The sequence below is a fragment of the Choloepus didactylus genome, chromosome 27 (assembly GCF_015220235.1).
Source record: "Choloepus didactylus isolate mChoDid1 chromosome 27, mChoDid1.pri, whole genome shotgun sequence".
Classification (NCBI taxonomy): Eukaryota; Metazoa; Chordata; class Mammalia; order Pilosa; family Megalonychidae; genus Choloepus; species Choloepus didactylus.
Window position 1 is genome coordinate 22115841 of NC_051333.1, and position 27095 is coordinate 22142935.

The 27095-nt window shown below is 39.2% G+C and overlaps 1 protein-coding gene across 3 annotated transcripts in view; it reads left to right on the forward strand.

Annotated features, from left to right (window-relative positions):
- CEP89 (centrosomal protein 89) overlaps positions 1-27095 on the forward strand; it is a 137199-nt gene that overhangs the window by 65573 nt on the left and 44531 nt on the right. For 2 of the 3 annotated variants that reach the window (XM_037820049.1, XM_037820051.1), the window contains 6 exons: positions 623-768; positions 4452-4502; positions 4656-4739; positions 6681-6784; positions 9201-9316; positions 11757-11937. In XM_037820049.1, the coding sequence (XP_037675977.1) occupies positions 623-768; positions 4452-4502; positions 4656-4739; positions 6681-6784; positions 9201-9316; positions 11757-11937 (682 nt within the window). The remainder of the gene's footprint in view (positions 1-622; positions 769-4451; positions 4503-4655; positions 4740-6680; positions 6785-9200; positions 9317-11756; positions 11938-27095) is intronic. The other variant, XM_037820050.1, reaches the window with a different exon arrangement.

Here is a 27095-nt window from a genome sequence, read left to right on the forward strand (position 1 = left end):
TGAGATGCTTTTCTTTTATGACTTATGTCCTTGGTGTGAAGTCCTTTTGAACTCTAAGGTTATATAAATACTAATATCTTCTCTATACCTTTTTCTATTTGTATAAGACTAATACTGTGGCCCTAAGTAAGATATTGATGTTTTCTTCATATACCCCTGCATATTTCTTGTCCTGGATACATTTATTCCTAGATACTTTATATTATTTGTTTTGTTATTTTGTGGAATCTGTTTTCCATTATGTTTTCTAATAGTACATTGCTGTTATGTGGGAAAGTTTTTAGTTCTAATAAACTTTTCATTTTATATGATTTTCAAGGTGTGTGTGAGTGTGTGTGTGTGTGTGTGTGTTGTATTCTGGAACAATGACTTTCCTTTGCCAGTTTTTCATTTTTATTTTATCTTGTATATGCAAAAACTTCTAAGAATGTCCAAAACAGTGTAGACTTTTCAGTGTTTAACAAAACTTTGAAACTTTTGTTCATTTGTATATAGTTTTATCATTCAGTACCTCTGAGTCTAAAAGGAAAAAAAGATCATTAGCAATTTATGTAGAATTTGATAAATTTGATAGAGTTTCTTATAGTATAATATTAAGTTTTGTTTTGCTTTTTTGCTCCAGTAGTTGCTGCGCCTGAATTACTTTATCTAAGAAAACAAGCTCAAGAACTGGTGGATGAAAATGATGGGTTGAAGATGACTGTCCATCGTTTGAATGTAGAGCTGAGTCGGTATCAAACAAAATTTAGGCATTTGTCCAAAGAAGAGGTAACGTTTTCATTTAAGAAAAGCCAAGATATCTAAGATTAGAAATTGAGATATCTAAATGGTAAAGTGGGTAGGAGTGGATGAAGATGTGAGAGCGTGGAAGAGGTCAGAGTTGACTCTCAGATTTCTAGCTTCATTTATAAAAAAGAAAATCTCATAAAAAGCAGTTGATTGTTGGACATGAGCTCCTGTTTGGATACATTTTCAGGGTGTCTATGGGACATATAAATGGAGATGTCCAGCAGCCGATGGATATGAATATGAATATCAGGGGAGGGGCCAGGGTTAGGGATAAGGATTAGCAAGTCATCTGCAAACGTACATCTCAGAGGTAAAACAGTTGAGGTATTCAGTCTCCCAGGGAGCACATAGATCAATGGAAAAAAAAAGAAAAATCAAAGTTTTCAGATATTTTAGCTTTTACTGTTGAATTTGTTTCCAGTCCTGTGAGGTTCTTATTTGTTATAATTTGACAAAAAAAAATGCATTCAATGTACAGTCTTTCTAGGGAGCTGTTTCCTTCCATCCTTCCTTCCTCCTTTCTTCCTTTCCTATAATACAGGCAAGAAAGCCTGTTTGTGAAAAATTAAGTCAAGACAAATTTATAAAATAGAAGAGTGAAAATCCCTGTTGATTGATCCACTCTCAGTCCCGCCCCTCAGTGCACGAATTTTGAAAAGAAAGGGAACTAGTTTTTGCTTTAGAAGAGCCATTCCATAATTCACTTCAACAAACTTTTGCTGGACAAGCCACCATGTTGCTGCATTAGTTTTCTAGGGCTGCCATCACAAATTACCACAGACTGGATGGCTTAAAAAATTAAACAGAAATTTATTCTCTCACAGTTCTAGAGACCACAAGTCTGAAATCTAGGTATTGGCAGAGCTGTGCTCCCTGTGAAGGTGCTAGGAGAGAATCCTTCTTTGGTGTCTCACTTCTGCTGGCTCTAGGCGTTCCTTGGCATGTGGCTGCATCACTCCAGCCTCTCCTCCACCTTCGCATGGCCGCCTCCTCTGCTGTCTGTTAGAAGGACACTTGCCCTTGGATTCCGGGCTCACCCGGTTAATCCAGAGTGAGCTCATCTCGAGATCCTTAGCTTAATTACATCTGTAAAACCCCTTTTTCTAATTAGGGTCATGTTCACAGTTTCCAAGGGTCAGGATGTGGGCATGTCTCATGGGGGCTGCCATTCAGCCCACTGCACATGCTGTGAAGGATTGCAGATGAACCCAAAGGCCAGGTCCTTGCTCTTAGAGCATTTGGGTATTTGTGGGACGTCATGGACATGGGTCGGGGTCACCCACTGATTGGCCCTGGCTGGGAGTAGGGGAGGGTACGCCATGTGCACACAGTGCTCCTGTGTGGCACCTGGAGTTCCAGGGAGCCACATGGGCCTCCGATTTGGATGTCAGGGATTGTTTTTGCTGTGTTTGGTAATGATAGAATCATCTTTTTGAAGTAGGGCTTTGGTTTAGCTTTTTTTTTTTTAAATAACAGCTTTGAGATATAATTCACATATTCAATTCATCCACTTAAAGTGTACAACTCTATGGTTTTTAGAGTATTTACACAGTTTTAGAATATTTTCCTTAACTGAGCAAGAAACCCTGTTCTCATTAGCAGTCCCTCATCATTTCCCACCTCTGGCTCCAGGTAACCAACTAAGCTACTTTCTGTCTTTATGGATTTACCTATTCTGGATATTTTTTGTGGCCTTTTTTTAATATATATATCATATTTTTAATTTTACCTCCAGTATTGTATGGGAAATATTAGGCATCAGACCCACTGAAAAAACTACACATAATGAAACATTGGATATTAGTCAAGATTACAATAATAGAAGAATGCTATGAGGAAAATAAGAAAACTTCCTTATTAGGGTAAAATAAAAAAGCATAATAGAGTTTCTTTTTATGGAAATGGTCTCTTCTGCAAGTTGTCATGTGACTCTGGACTATTAAACTGCTATTTGTAATTTTGGAGGTTATATGTAAACTTCCTTTACCTTTATTTTCCTTTAGTTTATTGTTGAATTTTGATTATTTAAGTACTATCAAACTAATGGAACTAAAGTGGATTTAGCAAGGTTGTAGCGTACAACACATGGCCTTTTGTAACTGACTTCTTTCACTTAGCATAATGTTAAATTTTATCACAAAACATTACTGTTCTTGGGGCACATGATACAAACAGGCTTCGTAGGCCAGGGCCTTTGGCAGGGGCTGTGAGTGATACTGCTCTCTTTAAAGGGACTGTGGGCCAACGGGCCCAATGACAGGCCCCTCCAGTGTGTACAGTGTTCTTCTCCTGGAAAATGCCACATTCTCCACTACAGTCTTTCCTGGTCACCCCAGCCAGATGAGATCTCACCCTCATACACTACTGCAGACTTTTGTTTGTACCACTCTTTACATACTATTTATTTGTGTTAGAAGAGTTTTCTTGTTATTAGACTATAAAATCCTTGAAAATAGGGATTGTGTTGTAATGTCTGTCATGACAGTGACTTCTGCATGTTTGCGAATGAATGAGTGATGAGCTAGATATTAAGGTGAATATATTCGAAAGTTACTGTTGAACAAGATATTATTCTATCATGGCTGTTTCTTCTGATTCTGATAGAATACTGCTACCAGATTTGCCTTCCTCCTATAAACAAACTGAAAACTGGACAGAGAATACATAAAACAACTGTTGCAGACAGCAGGCAGCACTGGACAGTGACCCTTGAAGGGAGGGAGATAAATAGATAAGCCCCGTGATTGTGTCTGCTTTCTGCCGGGAGCCACCTTCCAGACCATAGTGCAGGGTTGTAAGTCTCAAGCAGAGTACAACAATCTCACTGAGTTAAGGAGACAGACTGGAGTTTGGAGAAACTGAGAAGATTGGGATTTGCTAGACAAGAATACCAAAGAGGAGGGACCTATAGAGAGAAAGAGCTACCTAGATCTGCGTGGGGTTCCTTGGAGTCCTGTTGAATATTAACCCTGCGCATGTGTAGGATGAGACTCTATGAGGCTGGAAGCTGTGAACGGAGTAATTCCCGGAGCTGACATCACACTTGGAGACCTTTGAGTTCTGACCTGCCACAATGGAGACACCTTGTTGAACCCTGCAGCATTGCGTAAAGACCCCAGATCAGGCCTTAGTAGTGTGGCTAAAGTAGGTTTTCCATATGGGTTACTCCAGACTCACTACCAGAGTGAAAAACATAAAAAGCTTGAAGCTGATCCACAAGTAAATAAATAAATAAAAGCAACAAAATCCAGACATTGAACAATGTAACATTCAACAAATCCAGCATCTAATAAAAAGTTACTAGGTATGTTCCAGATTAAAGAGACTAAAGAGATATGACAACTCAATGCAACATGTGACCTTGGATTGGATCCTTGATCAGAAAAGGAGATTAGTGGGAAAACAGGCAAAATTTGAATATAATCTGTAGATTAGAAAATAGTATTGGTGTTCGTATCCTGATATTACGAGACACTGAAGTATTTATAGGACAAAGGCCATCATGTCTACAAATTACTCAAACATTTCAAAAAAAATCTGTTTGCATATATATACATAAACCCAGATGACTGATGCCTGGTCAAGATTAGTAATCTGTCTAGGGCTTGAAATTTCAGAAGCAGCAAAGTTTAATTTGTCTTTAATATTTGTTTTGTCCTTAGAGTTTAAACACTGAAGGTCTCCCATTAAAAGGCCCTATACCACCCTGGTTGGTAAGTGAAAGTTATTTCTTTAATTTCAAGTCCATATTTTTTGGGCTATATTTGAGTAGCTAGTAAGGTGTGTTTTGTTATCCTTTAAAAAGTTTGCCAAATGTGTTTAAAATGTAAACCATTAATAGCCGCCTTTTACTCCATGATCTTCAGTTGAATATAAAGTACCTGTCACCGTTGTTGCTGGCTTATGAAGACAGGATGAAAGAGAAGGACGACCTCAATGCCACCCTCGAGGTAGGTGGGCAAACGTCTCAGAGAAGACCAGGTTTCTACACAATAAGGCTGTTTCAAACTTTGATGAAACATTTTGAAGGTAGGTAGGCCCAGCATATAGTAGGTCCTCAAGTGTTTGTGGGAGGAGGGGAGGGAGGGAGAGAAGGAAGGAAGAAGGGAGAAGGGTGTGCTCAGTGGAGCAGGAGGGGTGGGTGGGGATAGAGGGGAGAGGTCTGGGAGGACAGACAGGGTGGTGCTACATCTGAAGCTGTGGTTCCCTGGTCCGGCAACCCCTCCTTACTGGGATCTTGGGGTACAGAGAAGGCAGCAGTGGAAAGCTGCTTTCCTGGTATCCTGTACGTGCACATGCCTCCGTTAGAGCAGATGTTTGGGCAGATGGGAAGGTAATAGGCCAGGGCTGTTTTGGGCAAACTTGCATGTCTTCTTAATTCTAGGAAGAGCTGACCTAGATTCAATGATTGAGCTGTTAGAAGTGGTTAGGAAGTGAGATTTTATTGATTTCTCCCTTGTTCACTTCTGTTTCATGGGATGGCTTCTGGCACTGGAGCTCATTCTAATTATACAGGAGAACAAGGTCGTGTGGGGTGACTTAGATGTCTTCCAAGCCTTTCGGTGCTGCATACAGCTGGGGAGAGAAGTGTTGGTTTTCATGGGATCCCTGAGCTGGAAGGGTCCTTTAGAGTCACCCAGACAGTTCCTCAATCATGCTGTCCCACTGAAAGTAATGAAGTTTTAAAGCTTATCTTCTGAAAGATTTGCTATTGGACTCTTTTTTTTAAGAGAGTCAATTAATCTTGGACTAATTGATTAAATATCAAGCCAAATAATTAATAAAATTACTATTTCAGAGTTCCTAAAATAGGAGACAGCAGACTTTTTCTGTAAAGGGCTAGTTAATATTTTCAGCTTTGCAGGCCATAGAGTCTCAGTTCACAGCGACTCATATCTGCTGTTGTAGCATGAAAGCAGCCGTAGACAACATGAAAATGAGAGGGTGTGGCTGTGTTCCAGTAAAATTTGTTTACAGGAATAGGCACCTGGTCAATGGGTCTTAGTTTGCCGATCCCTTTTCTAAAAAAGAGCCAACTGGACTGTCAGCAATTGGTGAATATGTCTGCACAGAAAGGTGAGATGAGGAGAAGGTTCTTGACAACACTGCTTTAAGTTAAACACCTGAAAGAATAAATTTCTGCTGCTGGGGAGAACACTTAAAACATCCCAGAATAAATATTGTCACCTAAGATTCTCAATGACAGACAGCGCAGAGCACTGAAGTCAGCCCAAGCCTGGCTGAAAAAATCCAGGATGGCCCAACAGACACAGACACAGCCAGTTAAGAGTCGAAACGGAGACTGAGCCAGGGTCCTTGCGTTGGCACTAATGACCGATGAAACTGTGTTGACTGATGACTTAAGTAGGAGGGGCTTTCCCTTGGTTTTCATGGGGCAAGATTAGGAAGCTCCTGGTAAAATAGCACTAAGCCCCACACTGTTAAACCCCTCCTTACCAAAATGGGCTTTAATTTCTTAATTTTACCTTAAAACAAAACAAAACAAAACACTGACTTCCAATTTATCCCTCAAAGTCTTTAAATGAAAGGAAAATGACAATGTTTACAGGCATCTCTGCTTTTTTACCCCTCTTAATTTTTTCAGGTACTTGCAAATTACAGAAAAGTGTTATGAAATTAGGACTTGAATATTTAAAACCTGGAGTTCTGTGTCCCTTGGATCTTGGATTGTAGTTGTCCCTTACCTATCTTTAATTAGACACTAAGCTCCTTGAGGGCAGGCACTTGTACCAAGAATTTAAGGCTCGTGTTATTGTGAGTCTTTGCTAGGTGTTCGTTAACATTTTATTTTAGCCAGAGAGAGAGCACTAGAACTAAAGAAATATGGATATGTGTATTTGTGTTACTATTTATGTAAATTTTATTTTCAGGAAGAAATGAGAATGTTTAAGATACGAGTCCAAGAAGTGGTGAAAGAAAATGAAGACTTGCACCAAGAATTAAACAAGAGTAGTCCTGTTTCCAGCAAAGAATGGCAAGTGGTGTTGTGTTTTGGTATTTTACCGATTTCAAAAAAAGGTCATCGGAATAAACTTTATCAGATAATCAAATACATTTTCTTTTTTTACCTGAAATATTTGAGGGAGAGTTTCTAGGAAATTAATAAAACACAAATCCTGGTAAGGTATTCCAAACTTAAATTTAAAAGATTGTGTTAAAAATTCTAAATCGTTTCTCAAATCTGAAATACATTAACTTTCCCCACTTTTGTTTTCTGAGGTTGTAGTTTTCTAGGTCATTCTTCCCATCCCAACCCTGTTGAGTCCTGTCCTTTCTTGGACCCTTCCGATGGAAAGCCCGGTCTCCAGTGTGTGGATGGGGCCCTGCACAACCAGCTCCCGCCTGCACGCCCACTCCGCGAAGGCCTCCATTCCCTGTCAGCCTAGTGTCACCTCATCTCCCTCCCCCTGGAGTGCCCTCTCCACACTCCCACCCACCCTCGGGGCCCCGCTCCTGAGATGCTTGTCAGTCGCTCCCCTTGGTTCTATTTCTCTCGTAACCGTAACACACACCCTGCCACCCTGTGCCTGCTGCCTGTCTTTACATCAGTCTCCCTTTTCTCCCATGTGAGCTCCTCACGGGCTGGGCTTACGCCCTGCCCATCTATGTGGGTGACCCAGCATCTGGCACAGCAGGAGCAAACACCTAATAAGTCCATTTGAGAAGGTATTTAATGTCTTTAAAACTCTAAAGGCAATACCCAAGCAAGACAAAAATTATTCAGATACATCTTTTTGGCTTTGGTTAGCTATGTTACATATAATGTTTTTTTAAAAAAAAAAAAAAAAAAGTCTTAACGTCACTGGAAAGTGCAGTGCTTTCTATATGCGGTGTTCAGAAGTATGGGATCGAGTCAACAGCCTTCTCACCTTTAGGTCAGTTCTCCCTGATGTGAAGGTCATTGAGGTGTCAATTGGGACCTGCCTGGGCAGCTGGGAATACTCTTCTTTGAAATCCACATTGCCACAGTGTTCCCCAATCCTGGACTGATCAGAGTTTGAAATTTGCACCGCAGTCCAGTGCCGTGGCCATGTGGCTCAAGGGCCAGTGGTTAGGTGTGTTGAGAGCCCCCCTGGCTGACCTCCCCCTTTGAATTCACCCTCCTCCAGAGGCAGCTTTCCTGCAACCCCTGAAGCCCCTGCAGTAGAGCACTCCCCGGAGCTTCCTTGGCTGCTGCTTCCTGTACTTGCCCAAGTGTGTGGCTGCTAGAGATGTGCGCTGCACAGATGTGCTGACTTCACAAACCAGCAGACATTTTCCACTTCGTTTCAAATAATTTTTTGGTGAAATCCTGGACTGTAGCTAAAGTCTCTGCATTTCTTTTCATACCTCTTCCCTTGGCCAGCTGGGTCACCTGAAGTTTAATGGGCCTTGGTTTCTTTGTGTCTAAAGTGGGAGGGAGCACTAAACTAAATCTGAGGTTCTCAAATATTTTTTATGACTGGGAATCCCTTTCATTTTAAAAAAAAAAAAAGGAAGAGAGGAAGGAAACATAAGGAAGAAAAAGTCTTAGAAGGAAGTCAAAATGTACAACAAAGTGTAGCTGCTTGTTTGAGGCTGGAGTGTGGAGGCTGGAACACAGCCTGGACGATCTCCTAATTGCTATAGCATGGCTCCTTTCATCTTTTTTCTCCTTCCTCCACCTCACTTTTTGAGCTTAAAGTGGGAAATTGAGGTAGTTTCCTGGTTTATAGTGGTAAGCCTTTAGCTAGCTGATTTCTAAGGTCCTTCAGTTCATTCTAATTGAAATTCGCAACCATGAGGTTGCATTGGGCCAAGATTTACTTTGTTCCATCTGTGAGGAAAGGATTTGCTCATGGTGAAATTAAGGCTGGGGAGACAGTACAGCTTAAGAAAGCATTTCAAAGGCTTTAAACAAAGATGTTTTTTGGCAACTATTCTACTGATTAAAAATGTGTATTTTTAAAATAAAATGGGAATTTTCCTAATTCTTTAGAAGTATTCCATATTGGCTTCAAAATAATCCAGTGGATCCCGGGGGGGGATTGGAGGTATATATAGATGAAACAAGATTGGCCATTTGATAATTGTTTAAGCTGGATACCATTTACTTAGGAGTTTACTACTCTCGTCTCTACTTTTGTATATGTTTGAAATTTCGTATTTTAAAAAGTTATTGAGAAAAGAATGGAAAAAACAACAACACAAAAAAAGTTACCAAAGTAGTCCATAATCCAAACTTCATTACTGTCCTTTCCCCCAGTTTATGCACACATTAGCAGGGTTTTCTTTGTGTATGTGATAGCAAACATTGAAGTGTGTCCAGAGTCACTACCTACAATTCGTTGGTTGCTTTCTTTTGACTCCCCAGTGTCTCTGTCATCATTCAGTACCTGAATTGCAACATTAATTTTGTAAATCTGTTATAGGCGTCAGCTTCAGACCCAAGCAGAACTGGTTTTAGAGGAAAACAAGTTGTTGATAGAGCAGTTGGAGATTCAGCAAACCAAAGCCAAGGACACCCACCAGGAGCATCTCCAGGAAGGTGAGAGGTCTTTCCAGGCATTACTGTGATGCCGTGAGGTCGCTATTGTGTCATTGTACATGGGAAGCCCCCTCCTGCAGGGCCTCCAAATTGAAAATGGGGGAAGTCATGTTTCATAGGAATATATTCTTCTCTACTGAAATGCAGCTACTGCACCTGAGCAGACATTACCCTCTGCATTGATTGCTTTCTCTAGGACTCCACAGTGTCTCTCTGATCATTTCCTATATTTCATTTTGTAAATAAAACAGCAAAATGACTCAGCGGGACTGGTTTCAGGGGAATATAGTGCCTCAGAAATGGGAAAAATCCTATGGGGAGACTATCTAAAATAACACAAGGATCTGTTCCTGAGTATTTCTTGAGTGAGTAAATAAATAGGAGCCACTTGATCTCTAAACCGTTTCTCTTTGCCCACGCTCTCACCTCAGAGCTGTGCCCGCAGAGCTTAACTCTCCGTCAGATGCCTTCTGTGAGCATCCCCTGTCCCCTGTGTCCCTTGCTGCTCCTAGGAGCCATCACGGTGGACTGTCAAGCATGCCATATTAAGAGTCGTTTCTTCTGCTTTTATTAAAACCAAAATTTATGGGCACAAAAAATAGTGGCACTTTTTCCCCCTCCGCTTCAGTGATTTTTCCTCTCCCAGTGAGGAATAATGTAGAACAGGAGGCTGAAGTACAAGATCTTGCATGAACTGGTGGGACTCCTTTCTGTTTCCTCACGCACCAGCCTGTGCTTTGCTGAAGCTTCTGGGCTAACATGTCGCTTGATTTTGATACCCCAGGTCACGTTTAAAAATGAGAGCCTCTCAGAGTCCACCTAGGAATTTCCTCCACAGGGCTTCTCCGCAGACGTGTGTGGCACAGAAGTACTTGCCTTTACTCGGGCATTGTCGGGCATGGGGGACACAGAGGTGGCGGCCTCCTATCTTTCTCTTCTGTTATTGGAGATGAAGGGAAATTAATTTCATATTTGCTGAGCTCAATTTTCCCAAATACACCACATCTGAAGAGCTATGATGAGTCTTCTGGTCACATGGAGCAGGGTAAACCTTTTGGCCTCTTTGATTCAGTCAGTTGCATGTATTATTTTCCCATTTCCCAGAAAGGTCTATTCATTTTGATAACAAAATTTTTCTGTATAGTAGAAAGACTTAAAGTTTTACGCTATAATACTTCTAAGTGTTGGTTTCAACAGATGCCAGCAAATACCTTGTTATTACATACCACCATGTCACATAGAATGAAAGTATTTATGATCTACTTTAGATACAGGACATATAATATAGAAACCTAAAAGGAGGTGGAAGCAACCCAAGTGTCCATCAACAGATGAATGGGTAAACAAAATGCAGTATGTGAACACAATGAAATATTATTCAGTTGTTGAAAGGAAGGAAGTTCTGATACACGTGATAGCATGGATGAACCTTGTAAACATCATGTTGAGTGAAGTAAGCCAGACACAAAAGGACAGATATTGTATGATCTCACTGATTTGAAATAAAATATGTAAATTCAGAGTCAGAAATGAGAATACAAGTTACCAGGGACTGCGGTGGGGGTGAAAAATGGGAAGTTAATGCTTAATTGGAACAGAGTTCTGTTTGTGGTGATGAAAAATTTTTGTAATGGATGGTGGTGAAGGTAGCACAACATTGTGAATTTAATTAACACCCACCTAATTGTATATTTGAAAGTGGTTTAACTGGGAAATTTTAGTTTGTATATATATTACCAGAGTAAAATTAAAAATAAAATAACCATAGAACTGTACAATATAAAAGTGAACCCTAATGTAAATGAGAGATTATACTTAGTAATATAATAGTTTTATTAATTGTAACAAATGTACCACACTAATGCAAAATGATAATAGGGAAAAGTATGTATACAAGGTAGGGCAGTATGGGAGCTCTGCACTTCCTGTATGATTTTTTTGTAAACCTACAATTGCTTTAATAAAAAAAAAGAAAAAGAAAAAGAATCCAAGCAGGAAATAGCTACATTTTTAGATGTAAAAAATAAAGAAACCCTTATAGGAAATGGAAGAAAAATACTACACTCGGTTTTAGTTTGGCCTGATTTGATGTCCTTGAAAGTCTTGTAAGTCTTGCAGTTTTAAAGACAACATCATGACATATGCTTGCCCATCTGTGTGTGATTTAAGGCTTTAGTCTTTGGAGAGTCAGTTCCTTGAAGACTAAAATCATGTCTTGTTAAATGTTAAAATGTGCACCACTAAAATGTATATATTTAGTGAATGCTTAATACAGTAATTTCCAAGTACAAGGATTTTGGTATTAATTTATAAACCTCCAAAAAGATTTTTAGAAGATAATTTTTATGAATTGGTTTTCATCAGTTTTACCTAGTAAACAAAATTTTCTGTTTTTCTAAGCCCTTTGTACCAAGTTTTTACCATCTCTTTTGTTTTTCAGTTTCTAAACTGACTAAACAACTAATGCTTCTGGAAAGTAAAACACAGAGCCAAGAAAAAGAGCTAGCTGAAAACAAGGAGCAATTGGAAAGTCTCCATGCCAAATGTCAAGAACTAAAAACACACTTGGATGGCAAAATTGCAATGGAAGTTCATGCTTCGATTGTGAATGAATTAAAAAGGTAAGAGTTTAATGTCTTTTCAAATATAGATGAATTATCATGAATGTTGTTATAGGCAGAGGGAAGAAAGGTTGCTAAGTCTTTCTCTGAATCATTTTAGCACTAACAACACAGGTGTCTGAGACTGAGAATGGAAAATGTTTTATTAAAGTAGAGCTGCAATCTTCACTTCATGTTTGAGCATGAATTTTTTTTTTTCCCTGTTCCGTCCTTAATGGTTGTAGGACCAAAGATAATTGAAAGTTAGTAGAACAGGAAACCCAGATTCCAGTAAGAGGGACTGGTTAAATGAAAGTCTACAATCATAAAATGGAATATAATATAACTACATTGTTGCCATTAAAAATGATTTTACAGAAGATTCTTTGTAACATGGGAAAACAGTCACAATATATTTTTAAGAGATCAGTTTGTAAAACGGTATCTACAAAATGTTGATCACAATTTGATTAAAAAACAAAAAATTAATCTCTGTGTATATGTGTGTGTGTGTACTGAAGTGACCAACCATCCCAGTCTGTCTGGGATCTTGGATTTTCTCAGGGTAAGGGACTTTTAGTGTTAACACTGGGAAAATGCTAGGCAAACTGGGGCAAGTTGGTTGCTGTAATGTGTATGAATGGGTGTGTGTGTGTGTGTGTGTGTGTGTGTGTGTGTGTGTGTGTATCATGGTAATTATCTTTCTAATACAAGTTCATAAACAAAAGACTGGAAAATATTATAGAAGTTATCTTTGGCATTATGGATAATGTTAATTTTCCCTGTGTTTTAAAAATATTTCCAAAGTATTCTATGATGAATGCATATTACTTTTGTAATAAGGGGAGATACAAATTTTTTAAGGGGTGAAGCTTTCAGTTCAAGATTTTTTTTTTTATTTTAAATTCAGTTTTATTGAGATATATTCACATACCATACAGTCATCCATGGTGTACAATCAGCTGTTCACAGTACCATCATACAGTTGTGCATTCATCATCCCAATCTATTTTTGAACATTTTCCTTATACCAAAAAGAATCAGAACAAGAATAAAAAAATAAAAATAAAAAGGAACACCCAAATCATCCCCCCCATCCCACCCTATTTTTCATTTAGTTTTTGTCCCCATTTATCTACTCATCCATCCATACACTGGATAAAGGGAGTGTGATCCACGAGGTTTTCACAATCACACTGTCACCCCTTGTAATCTACATTGTTATATAGTCGTCTTCAAGAGTCAAGGCTACTGAGTTGGAGTTTGGTAGTTTCAGGTATTTACTTCTAGCTATTCCAATACAATAAAACCTAAAAAGTGTTATCTATATAGTGCGTAAGAATGCCCTCCGGAGTGACCTCTCAACTCCATTTGAAATCTCTCAGCCACTGAAGCTTTATTTCATTTCATTTCACATCCCCCTTTTAGTCAAGAAGATGTTCTCAGTCCCACGATCCCAGGTCCGGATTCGTCCCCGGGAGTCATATCCTGCATTGCCAGGGAGATTCACACCCCTGGGAGTCAGGTCCCACGTAGGGGGGAGGGCAGTGAGATCACCTGCTGAGGTGGCTTAGTTGGAGAGAGAGGGCCACATTCAGCTCAAGATGTTTGAATATTCCTGTTTACTTCTGTTCCTTCCTGTCACCTCCACCCCTCCCTCTATGGGGCTGGTGTGGGAGAATAAGTGAGTGAGTGCATATGAAGTGCTTGCTTAGCTTGGTGCTTCAGTAAGCGCTAGTGATTGCAGTGATTGGAACCTAATATCCTGACTCGACTGCTACATGCTCTCTGGGCCAGAACAGTGCTTTTATATTCCATGAGAGAAGGCAAGTTTTTTGAAGTAATGTTCATCTTTATGATTTTAATTTCTTCAAATATCTATTTTGGAGCTGTTTTATTGTGAATTACTTCATAACCACATATTCTAATAGCCCCCAAGATGTGACTATAGAAGGCATAAAAAAGTTCAAAAGGAGGCCACTAATGGTAAAAGTAATGGGCAATGTGGTCAGTGAAAAACGAAAGATGTCACTAAGTTGCTTTTAAGTAGAAATGGGGTCAGAAATATTATGGGTCAGAACAAACTGGGCTGGGGAGGGGAAGCCTGTCTTACAGCTGGAGCCTCTGAGAGGCTTTGGGGTCAGAATTAACAGGTGGTATAGAAGACAGAAATGACAAGGATGGAGCCAGAGGTGTCAACCCTGAAGGGCTCTCTATTGGAAGGGGCAGTACCTAATTGGAGAATTTATTACATGGAAAGAGGGGCATGAGTCCATCAGAGATAGAATATGTGAATTCAGGGGCATAGGTAGTCTTTCTGGAATAATGGACAAAACAAAGAGAAGGAAACCCAGATGTGAGGTAAGCCAAGGGCATCTTGGAGTTTGGCCACATGGAGTAGACTGGCCACTGAGGCTGAAGCACCCTTGTCCCCTGATTGCCTCAATTAGGGAGATCCCTTCCCATGTTTATTATCATAATAGAGATGAGCCATATGCAACAGAGGTTCAGTTTAATTATTTTTTTCTCAATTTTATTGAGATATAGTCACATACGATACAGTCATCCCCAGTGTACATTCAGTTGTTCACAGCACCATTATATAGTTGTGCATTCATCACCACATTCAGTTTTTGAACATTTTCATTACCATACACAAAAAAGAATAAAAGTTAAAGTGGAAACAAACACTCAGAACATCCCATCCCCCATTCCTCCCTGTTATTCATTTTTCTATTCATCTGTCCCTACACTGTATAAAGGGAGTGGGAGCCACAAAGTTTTCTCTTTTTTTTCAGTAATTCAATTTTATTGAGATATAATCACATACCATGCACTCATGCAAAGCATATAATCAGTTGTTCACAGTACCATTATATAGTTGTGCATTCATCACCAAAATTAGTTTTTGAACATTTTCATTACCACACACACACAAGTAATAAGAATAAAAAAGTGAAGAATAACAATTAAAGTAAAAAAGAGCACTAGGTGCTTTGTTTTTTCTTTTTTGCCCCATTTTTCTACTCATCCATCCATATAGTGGACAAAGGGGAGTGTGATCCACATGGCTCTCCCAATCACATTGTCAACCCTCATAAGCTACATTATTATACAATCGTCTTCAAGATTCAAGGGTTCTGGGTTATAATTTGATAGTTTTAGGTATTTAGTGCCAGCTATTCCAATTCATTAGAACCTAAAAGGGTTATCTGTATTGTGCGTGAGAGTGCCCACCAGAGTGACCTCTCGGCTCCTTTTGGAATCTCTCAGCCACTGAAACTTATTTCATTTCACATCCCCCTTTTGGTCAAGAAGATGTTCTCCATCCCACAATGCTGGGTCTGGATTCCTCCCGGGAGTCATATTCCACGTTGCCAGGGGGATTTACACTCCTGGGTGTCAGATCCCACGTAGGAGGGAGGGCAGTGATTTCACCTGCCAAGTTGGCTTAGCTAGAGAGAGAGGACCACATCTGAGCAACAAAGAGGCATTCGGGAGGAGCCTCTTAGGCACAATTATAAGCAGGCCTAGCCTCTCCTTTGCAGTAACAGTCTTCCCAAGGGCAAGTCCGGTGATAGAGGGCTCAGCCCATCAAACCACCGGTCCCCAATGTCTGTGAGCACATCAGCAACCATCGAGGTGGGGAAGCCCAACACCCCTGCATTCTCCCCCAGCAATGTTCACATTAGTGGTAGCATATAATATTTCTCTTTTTGTGCCTGGCTTATTTTGCTCAGCATTATGTCGTCAAGGTTCATCCAAGTTGTCATATGTTTCACGACATCGTTCCTTCTTACTGCTGCGTAGTATTCCATTGTGTGTATATAGGTATATACAACATTTTATTTATCCACTCATCTGTTGAAGGACATTTGGGTTGTTTCCATCTCTTGGCAATTGTGAATAATGCTGCTATGAACATTGGCGTGCAGGTATCTGTTCACGTCACTGCTTTCAGATCTTCTGGATATATACCAAGAAGTGCAATTGCTGGATCAAAGGGTAACTCTATATCTAGTTTTCTAAGGAACTGCCAGACTGTCTTCCAGAGTGGCTGAACCATTATACAGTCCCACCAACAATGAATAAGAGTTCCAATTTCTCCACATCCTCTCCAGCATTTGTAGTTTCCTGTTTGTTTAATGGCAGCCATTCTAATTGGTGTGAGATGGTATCTCATTGTGGTCTTAATTTGCATATCTCTAATAGCTAGTGAAGTTGAACATTTTTTCATGTGTATTTTGGCCATTTGTATTTCCCCTTCAGAGAACTGTCTCTTCATATCTTTTGCCCATTTTATAATTGGGCTGTCTGTACCATTGTCACTGAGTTGTAGGATTTCTTTATATATGCAAGTTATCAGTCTTTTGTCAGATACATGGTTTCCAAAAATGTTTTCCTATTGAGTTGACTGCCTCTTCGCCTTTTTGACAAATCCCTTTGAGGTACAGAAACTTCTAAGCTTGAGGAGTTCCCATTTATCTATTTTTTCCTTTGTTGCTTGTGCTTTGGGTGTAAGGTCTGGGAAGTGACCTCCTAATACAAGGTTTTGAAGATGTCTCCCTACATTATCTTCTAGGAGTTCTATGGTTCTGTCTTTTATATTAAGGTCTTTGATCCACTTTGAGTTAATTTTTGGGTAGGGTGTGAGGTAGGGGTCCTGTTTCATTCTTTTGGAAATGGATATCCAGCTCTCCCAGCCCCATTTGTTGAAAAGACTGTTATGTCCCAGTTCATTGACTTTGGGGGCCTTATCAAACATCAGTCGGCCATAGATCTGAGGGTCTATCTTCGAATTCTCAGTGTGATTGCATTGATCAATATATCTAACTTTGTGCCAGTACCATGCAGTTTTGACTACTGTGGCTTTATAATAAGCTTCGAAGTCAGGGAATGTAAGTCCTCCCACTTCGTTTTTCTTTTGTAGAGAACTCTAAATTCGAGGCATCTTCCCTTTGCAGATAAATTTGATAACTAGCAATTCGAGGCATCTTCCCTTTGCAAATAAATTTGATAATCAGCTTTTCTAAGTCTGCAAAGTAGGTTGTTGGAAGCTTGATTGGGATTGCATTGAATCTGTAGATGAGTTTGCGTAGAATTGACTTCTTAATGACATTTAGCCTTCCTATCCATGAACATGGAATATTTTTCCATCTTTTATGGTCCCTTTCTATTTCTTTTAGTAGAGTTACATAGTTTTCTTTGTATGGTTCTTTTACATCTTTGGTTAAGTTTACTCCTAGGTACTTGATTTTTTTTAGTTGCTATTGATAATGGTATCTTTTTCTTGAGTGTCTCTTCACTTCGCTCATTTCTAGCATATAGAAACATTACTGACTTATGTGCATTAATCTTGTATCCCGCTACTTTGCTAAATTTGTTTATTAGTTCTAGTAGCCTTATCGTCAATGTCTTAGGGCTTTCCGGATATAGGATCATATCGTCTGCAAATAATGACAGTTTTACTTCTCCCTTTCCAATTTGGATGCCTTTTATTTCTCTGTCTTGCCAGATTGCCCTGACCAGCACTTCTAGCACAATGTTGAATAACAGTGGTGACAGCGGGCATCCTTGTCTTGTTCCTGATCTTAGAGGGAAGGCTTTCAGTCTCTCACCATTGAGTGCTATGCTGGCTGTGGGTTTTTCATATATGCTCTTTATCATATTGAGGAAGTTTCCTTCACATCCTACCTTTTTAGAAGTGTTTTTATCAAAAAAGGATGTTGGATTTTGTTGAATGCTTTTTCAGCATCTACCGAGATGATCATTTGATTTTTTCTCTTTTGATTTGCTAATGTGTTGTAATGCATTGATTTTCTCATGTTGAACCCATCCTTGCATGCTTAGAATGAACCCCACTTGGTCATGGTGTATGATTTTTTTAATGTTTCTTTGCATTCGAGTTGCAAGTATTTTATTGAGAATTTTTGCATCTATATTCATTAGGGAGATTGGCCTATAGTTTTCCTTTTTTGTGGCATCTTTGCCTGGTTTTGGTATTAGATTGCTGTTAGCCTCATAAAATGTATTAGGTAGTGTTTCGTTTTCTTCAATGTTTTGAAAGAGTTTAACTAAGATTGGTGTCAGTTCTTTTTGGAAAGTTTGGTAGAATTCCCCTGTGAAGCCATCTGGCCTGGGCATTTATTTGTGGGAAGTTTTTTGATGACTGATTGGATCTCTTTGCTTGTGATTGGTTGGTGGAGGTCTTCTGTTTCTTCTCTGGTCAGTCTAGGTTATTCATATGTTTCCAGGAAATTGTCCATTTCCTCTACATTATCCAGTTTGTTGGCATACAGTTGTTCATGGTATCTCTTATAATTTTTAAAATTTCTTCAGGATCCACAGTAATGTCACCTTTCTCATTCATTATTTTGTTTATATAGGTCTTCTCTCTTTCTGATTTTGTCAGTCTAGCTAGGGGCTTGTCAATCTTATTGATCTTCTCAAAGAACCAACTCTTGGTGTTATTTATTCTATTTTTTTGTTCTCTATGTCACCTATTTCTGCTTTAATCCTTGTTATTTCTTTTCTTCTACTTGGTTTAGGATTGGTTTGCTGTTCATTTTCTGGCTTGTTCAGTTGCTCCATTAGTTCTTTGATTTTAGCTCTTTCTTCCTTTTTGATGTATGCATTTAGTGCTATAAATTTCCCCCAGTACCGTTTTTGCTGCATCCCATAGGTTTTGATATGTTGTGTTCTCATTTTCATTCATTTCTATATATTTAGCAATTTCTCTTGCTATTTCTTCTTTAACCCACTGATTGTTTAGGAGTGTGTTGTTTAACCTCCAGGTATTTGTGAATTTTCTAAGTCTCTGATGGTTATTGACTTCTGATTGTATTCCATTGTAGTCAGAGAATGTGCTTTGAATAATTTCAATTTTTTTAAATTTATTAAGGCTTGTTTTATGTCCTAGAAATTTATCTATTCTGGAGAATGTTCCATGAGCACTAGAGAAGAATGTGTATCCTGGTGATTTGGGATGTAATATTCTATATATGTCTGTTAAATTCATTTATCAGATCGTTTAGGTTTTTCAGTTTCCATGTTAGTCTTCTGTCTGGTTGATCTATATATAGGAGAGAGTGGTGTGTTAGAGTTTCCCACAATTATTGTGGAAACATCAGTTGCTTCCTTTAGTTTTGCCAGTGTTTGTCTCGTGTATTTTGTGGCATCTTGATTACATGCTTAAACGGTTATGATTGTTGCTTCTTCTTGTTGAATTTCCCCTTTTATTAGTATGTAGTGGCCTTCTTTATCTCTCATGACATCCTTGCATTTAAAGTCTATTTTATCTGAGATTAATATTGCTACTCCTGCTTCCTTTTGGCTGTAGCTTGCATGAAATAATTTTTTCCATCCTTTCACTTTCAATTTCTTTGTGTCCCTGTGTCTAAGATGAGTCTCTTATATGCAACATATTGATGGTTAATGTTTTTTGATCCATTCTGCCGATCTGTATCTTTTGATTGGGGAGTTTAATCCATTCACATTCAGCGTTATTACTGTGAAGGCATTTCTTGAATCAGCCATCCTATACTTTGGTTTATGTTTGTCAGATATATTTTTTCCCTCTCTCTCTTAATGTCCTTTTACATACCCATACTGAATCTCTTTAGTACTGAACTTTTCTCCATCTCTCTCTCTCCTTTCTTTATTTCTCTGTTGGTAGGGCTCTCTTTAGTATCTCCAGTAGGGCAGGTCTCTTGTTAGCAAATTCTCTCAGCATTTGTTTGTCTGTGAAAAATTTAAGCTCTCCCTCAGATTTAAAGGAGAGCTTTGCTGGATAAAGAATTCTTGGTTGGCAGTTTTTCTCTCAGAGTTTTAAATATATCACACCACTGCTGTCTCGCCTCCATTGTGGCCTCTGGGTAGTCACTACATAGTCTTATGTTGTTTCCTTTGTATGTGGTGAATTGCTTTTCTCTTGCTGCTTTCAGAACTTGCTCCTTCTCTTCAGTATTTGACAGTCTGATCAGAATATGTCTTGGAGTGGGTTTATTTGGATTTATTCTATTTGGAGTCTGCTGGGCATTTATGCTTTGTGTATTTATATTGTGTAGAAGATTTGGGAGGTTTTCCCCAACAATTTCTTTCCATACTCTTTCTAGACCATTACCCTTCTCTTCCCCTCTGGGACACCAATGAGTCTTATATTTTGACATTTTATATCTATCATATCCCTGATGTCCATTTCAATTTTTTCAATTTTTTTCTCCATTCTTTCTTTTGTTCTTTCATTTTCTGTTTTGTTGTCTTCGAGGTTGCTGATTGATTGTTCAGCTTCCTCTAGTCTTGTTCTGTGGGTATCCAGAATCATTTTATTTCCATAAGATTGTCTATTTTTTTAATTTAGTCTTGCAATTTCTTCTTTATGCTCTACTAGAGTCTTCTTCGTGTCCTTTATATCCTATGTTATGCTCTCGTTGTTTGTCTTTAGTTGTTTGATTAATTGCTCCAAGTACTCTGATCTTTTGATTTGAGTGTTTGGGTTTGGGTTATCTGTATCGCCTGGTTTCTTCATATACTTTAAAATTTTCTGTTGTTTTTGGTCTCTTGGCATTTGCTTAACTTGATAGGGTTCTTTTAAGTTATGTAGACTTATTCAAACACTTATCTCTTACCACTTATCTATCAGATCTATAGCTTGGTGGCATACACTTTCTCTAACTAACCAGCATGTGGCGTTCATGAACCACCTATTCCCCTCAAGCCAGTTCTCCCCAGCTTTGTCTTTGTGATGAGTTCAGGTGTGAGTCTTGTTGGGGGTCCAGTTGATGCACCAAGTTTGCGTGTATAGTTGGTGCTGCCTGCCCTGCATGTGGGGTGTGTGTCTGAAGGGTTACGGAAGGAGGGTGGCTTTAATAATCAAACCTCCCAGGTGTTCCTGGAGATTTAAAGCTGTTGCAAGAGTCTAAACCTTCATTTCAGTCTCACCAGTTTGTCTCTGCCGCTGACCCACAAGTCCTTGGTATTGGCATATGGTCCCTGGGGCTTCCAAGTGGATCCCTGTTCCAAGTCCTGCCCTCCTAGGGCCTCTGCTGAGGGAAGACTGCTACGTCACAAGTGGGTGCCATCCCCCAAGGGAAGTTCTGGGCCACAGGGCCATGTAGGGATGTTCCCAGCCTGCTTAAAGGATGGCTGTATGGGGCGTGTTAATTGCCCCCTTTTCATACTCCTCCGCCTTCCTAGCTCTGGGACGATTAGCTGCGGGTGTGCAAAAGGCTATTGTCCCCATTAAATGTTGGGGTACATGCGCATGTTGCTGGAAACACTTCTGTCACACTGGGTTGTTTGGCGTGGCTCTGGGCTGCGGGAAGGTGGCTGTATGGGGTGTGTTTATTTTCCCCTTTTGGCTAACCTCTGCCTTCCCAGCTCTGAGACAGTTAGCAACGGGTGTGCAAAAGGCTGTTGTCCACACTAGATATTGAGGCATTCGCACAGCCCGTTGCTGCCATGCTTCGCTGTGCAGTTCTCGCTGCTCTATCTGCAGCCGCTTTTGGGTTTTTTAAGCTAGTCCGACACCAAACACCAACCCATGGTTTCCCCAGACTGCAGCGTGGCTGCCAGTCATTCAGCAGGCTCACTCACTGTTTCAGAACATGGGCTCCCTGTTTCACCAGGTGCACAGTCCCTGTGGATTTAGCAGACCTTGTCCAGCTGGTGCATCACTAGAACTGGTGTTCTCGGTCACTTTCTGTCTTTTATCTAGTATTTTTCACGGAGATGTTTTTTTGCCCTGTCTCTCCTAACTGCCATCTTCCGGAAGCCTCAGGATTTATTCTTGAGAAGCTGAAAATGTTCTAAAATTGCCTGTGGTTTTACATATCTGCGAATATACCAAAAACCATTGAACTGTACACCTTAAATGGGTGAATTGTTTGGCAACACAATTATATCTCAGTAAAGCCATTTATAAAAAAAGAAGAATGGAGGCAAACTAAGGATATTTTTCAAACCCAAACTGAGTGTTATGACCCACAGACCTATGTAAAAGGCAATTCTAAAGGAGGATATAATTCATAGGAAAATGAATGTCTGAGGAGAAGTCTCTAAGAGTAATAGATTGCTAAATATTTGGATAATATAAATAAACATTGATTCTATAAAACAATAATGATAAAATCTTTTAATATTTAAAAATACCTAGAATTAAAATGCATAACAATGGTAGCATATAATCAGAGCAAGGGTAAATGGAGTTCATGTTCTAGGTCAAAAGAGGATAAAGGTGTTGATTCATTTTATAATTTGAAAATTATGCATGATGAATTTCTGGAAACAATATTTTTAACTTCTACACTAGTATAGGGAAAGAAGGAATGCTTATAAAAAAGACAAGAAAAGACAGGAAAATAAAAGGTAGCAGTAGTGGGGAAAATAAAATGTTAGATTTAAATCCAAATATATCAGTAGTAGAAACACTAAATGAACTAAATATTCCAGTTAAAAGACAAGGATTGCCAGGCTGGACAAAATAAAAAGCAACTCTGGTTTTTGGTTTGTTCTGTTTTGTGTGTGTGTGTGTGTGTCCAAAAGACACATCCAAGTCCTAAGCCCTGTGCCTGTGAGTATGAACTTATTTGTAAGTAGCGTCTTTGAAGATGTTAGTAGTTAAGACAAGGCCAAACTGGATTAGGCTGGACTCTAATCTGATATGACTAGAGCCCTTATAAGGAGAGGAAATCTGAGAAGGGAGACTGATGACTGATTCAGACACAGAGACGCCATGTGTTGGAGGCAGAGAGAGGGCTATGGGCTGCTGCCAAGCCACCGCCAGAACCCTGCAGACTTCAGAGGAAGCACAGCCATGGCAACGCCTTGACTTTGGACTTCTAGCCTCCAGCACTGTAAAATGATGAGGCGGTTTGTTATGGCAGCCCTGGCACACCAAGACACTTAGGACAGGCATACCTTGGAGGTATGGTGGGTTCGGTTCCAGACCACTGCAATAAAGCAAGCATCTCAGTAAAGCAAGTCATGCAAATTTTTTGGTTTCCCAGTGCATATAATAGTTAAGTTTATACAATACTGTAGTCTCTTGAGTCTTTAAGCATTATGTCTAAAAATGTGCATACCTTAATTTAAAACATACTTTATTGGTAAAACATGCTACCCGTCGTCTCAGCCTTCAGGAAGACATAATCTTTGCTGGTGGTGTGTCTTGCCTTGATGTTGATGGTTGCCGAGTGATTAGGATGGTGGTTGCTGAAGGTTGATGTGGCTGTGGCAGTTTCTAAAATAAGACATCAGTTTGCTCTTTCTTTCACAAAAGATTTCCCAGTAGCATGTGGTACTGTTTGATATCATTTTACCCACAGTAGAACTTCTTTCAAAATTGGAGTTAATCCTCTCAAACCCTGCCAGTGCTTTATCAACTAAGTGGAGTTAATCCTCTCAATATCTGCCACTGATTTATCAACTAAGTTTATGTAATATTTGTTAGGTCCCAGAAGAAGAAACTAACATGTAGAAGGAGTTTCTAACTCAGGGGCCCCGCAGCTTATCTCACAGAAAACAGGTGCCCCATAAACTAAAGAATGAAGGCTGTTCACAGCTGTTCAAGGCCGTCCCAGTGGCCACTCAAAGGCAGGTAAGACAAGGTCAGAGATGCCCATAAAATAAACAACCGAAAAGGCCTGCTCTCCCTAGTTAGATAACGCAGCTGCTTTCCTAAAAGAATATTGTCTCAGAATTCTAGCAACCAATCAGCCCAAAACTAGATAGGCACTCACCCAATCGAACATCACAGCAGACACCCTACCCAACGTGGGTTCCTTTGTTCATTAAAAAATGCTGCTCTCAGATAGAGAGCGGGAGCCATTATCTTTTTCTTCTTTTCTGCTGGCTCCCACCTTCTTTCTCCCTCTAAGAAATCTTAAACTTTATACTTAAACTTTGACTCGCTGCATTGTATGAATTCTTAAACGGCTCTGAACCTAACAATATTCTAAATCTTTTGTTGATGTTTCAGCAGTCCTCACCTGGAGTAGATTCCATCTCAAGAAACCACTTTCTTTGCTTATCCGTAAGAAGCAGCTCCTCATCCATTCAAGTTTTCTCATGAGGTTGCTGCAGTTCAGTCACATCTTCATGCACCACTTCTAATTCTAGTTCTCTTGTTATTTTTACCACATCTGCAGTTACTTCCTCCACTTAAGTCTTGAACTCCTGAAAGTCATACAAGTGGGTCGGAATCAGCGTCTTCCAAACTCCTGTTAATGTTAATATTTTGACCTCCTGTCACGACTCGTGAATGTTCTTAATGGAATCTAAAATGGTGTATCCTTTCCAGAAGGATTTCAGTTTACCTTGCCCAGTTTCATCAGAAGAATCACTGTCTGCGGCAGCCGTGGCCTTAACAAAATCCGTGGGTTGCAGAATGGATGTTGTGTTAGCAGGCATGAAAACATTGATCTCATTGTACATCTGCATCAGAGCTCTTGGGTGACCGAGTGCCCTGTCAAAGAGAAGTAATATTTTGAAAGGAATCTTTTTTTCTGAGTGGTAGGTCTCAACAGTGGGCTTAAATTATTCAGTAAACCATCTTTTAAACAGATGTACTGTCATCCAGGCTATATTATTCCATTTATAGAGCACAGGCAGAGTAGATTAGCATAATTCTAAAATGCCCTAGGATTTTTGGAATAGTAAATAAGCATTGGCTTCAACTTGATGTCACCAAATGCGAGTGAGACAGCCTGTCCTTTGAAGCTTTGAAGCCAGGCATTGACTTCTCTCTAGCTAAGTCCTAGATGGCATCTTCTTCCAATAGAAGGCTGTTTCATCTAAACTAAAAATCTGTTGTATAGTGTAGCCACCTTCATCAATGATCTTAGCTAGATCTTCTGGATAACTTGCTGTGGCTTCTACATCAGCACTTGCTGCTTCTCCATGCACTTTTAGGAGTTATGAAGCTGGCTTCTTTCCATAAACCTCATGAGTCAACCTCTGCTAACTTCACACTTTTTTTCTGCAGCCTTCATAGAACTGACGAGAGTTAGGGCCTTGCTCTGGATTAAGCTTTGGCGTAAGGGAATGTTGTGGCCGGCTTGATCTTCTATCCAGACCACTACAGCTTTCTCCATATCAGCCATAAGGCTGATTTGCTTTCTTATCATTTGTGTGTTCACGAATTTCCTTGAAAACCTTTTCCTTTGCATTCACAACATGGCTGACTGGCACAAGAGGCCTAACTTTCAGCTTGTCTGGGCTTTCTACATACCTTTCTCACTAAGCTTTATCATTTCTAGCTTTTATTTAAAGTTAGACACTTGTGGCTTTTCCTTTCACTTGAACACTTAAGGGCCTTGTGTGGTTATTAATTGGCCTAATTCAATATTGTTGTGTCTCAGGCAATAGGAAGGCTTTTGGTAGAGCAGTCAGAACACACATTTGTTGATTAAATTCGACATCTTACATGTGTGGTTTGTTATGCCCCTGAAAAGTAACTTTAGTAATATCACAAATCACTGATCACAGATCACCATAATAGATCTAATGATGATGAAAAAGTTTGAAATATTGTGAGAGTTAGCAAAATATGACAGAGACATGAAGTGAGCCCATGCTGTCGGAAAAATGGCTCCAACAGACTTGCTCCATGCAGGTTGCCAAAGACCTTCCATTTGTCAAAAACACAGTACAGTATCTGCAAAGTGCTATAATGTGAAGCACAATAAAACAAGGTATGTCTATAAGAACTTCATATCAATACATTTCAAAATTTAGATGAAATAGTCAAATTCTTTGAAAATATAATTTTCTAAAACTAACTTAAGAAAAAGAATACATGGCTATTCCTTTCATTATTAAAGAAATTGAATCCAAAGATCTTTCCGTGAAGAAAACCGTAGGTCTTAGATAGCTTCTCCAGAAACTTCTAGAAATTTTCAAAGAAGAAAGCATTCCAGTCTTACATAAACCCTTCTAGAGAACAGAAAAAAGAGGGGCTGTTCCCTAAATTTGTCCTATGAAGCTAACTTAACCTTGATACCAAAACCCAACAATGATAGTATAAGAAAGGAAAATTACTTTTCAATTTCACTCATGAATCTAAAGACTCCCAACAAAGTATTAGGAATAGATGTGAACTTCCTTAGTGGGAAGGGATATCGGTTTTAAAAAGTAATACCTCCATTAATCATCACACTTTACGGTTAAATGCTGAAAGCTTTCTCATTGAGTTGGGAACACAAGGATGCCCTTGGGCACTCTTTGTGAACAGCATTGACAACTTAGTTACCAGGTGGTAACTAGTGCCCATGACAGGAAAAAGAAAAGTTAAAAGGTTTGGAAAGGAGCAATAGCATCATTATTCATAGATGACATAATTTTATATGTAGAAAACCCCCCAAAATCTACAAAATTACAAAGTTGTTGAAAACAAAATCAATGTTTAAAAATTAATTGTATTTCTTTGTAGGAGCAAACTTGTAAAAATGTTATTTTTAAAATGAAAGAAAGAAAAATCAAAGAAAGGCAAGGCAAGAACAAAGGAAATATTTACGAAGTCACCCAAACAGAAAGGAATAGAAAGGTTTTCAGTTCTTCTGCTGGGATAATTATAAAGCTTAATTGATAAGATAATTTCAGTGGGTAAAGAATTCCAAGTTGTCAGGGTTTTTCTTTTACTCCGTTCAGTTGAAAAATATTCTTCATAGTCCTTTGGCTTGCATCGTTTCTGATGAAAATCTGCTCTCATTCTTATCTTTGCTCCTTTGAACATAATATGTCTTTCAGGCTGCTTTTAACATTTTTTCTTTATCATTAATTGGTTTTCAGCAATTTAATTAGGATGTGCTTCGACATGGTTTTCATCAACGGGTTCATGGAACTTCTTGGACCTATGGGTTTGCAGTTTTCATCAAATATGGAAAACTTTCAGATGTTATTTCTTCAGTAATTTTTTCTGTTTCCTCCTCTCTTGCTTGACCTTGTGGGACCACTTGATGTTGAAACTCTGGTCACTGATGCTGTTTATTTTTTTCCCCACTCTTTTATCTCTCTGGGCTTCAGTTTTTGTTGTTGTTGTTGTAGGATTACAGATACATCATGAAGAAAACACGGAGTTCCCTTATACCCACCCCCAGTATTAACATTTCACATTAGTGTGTTACGTGTTACAATTGATGAGAGAAAATTATTATAATTGTACTATTAACTGTAGACTGTGG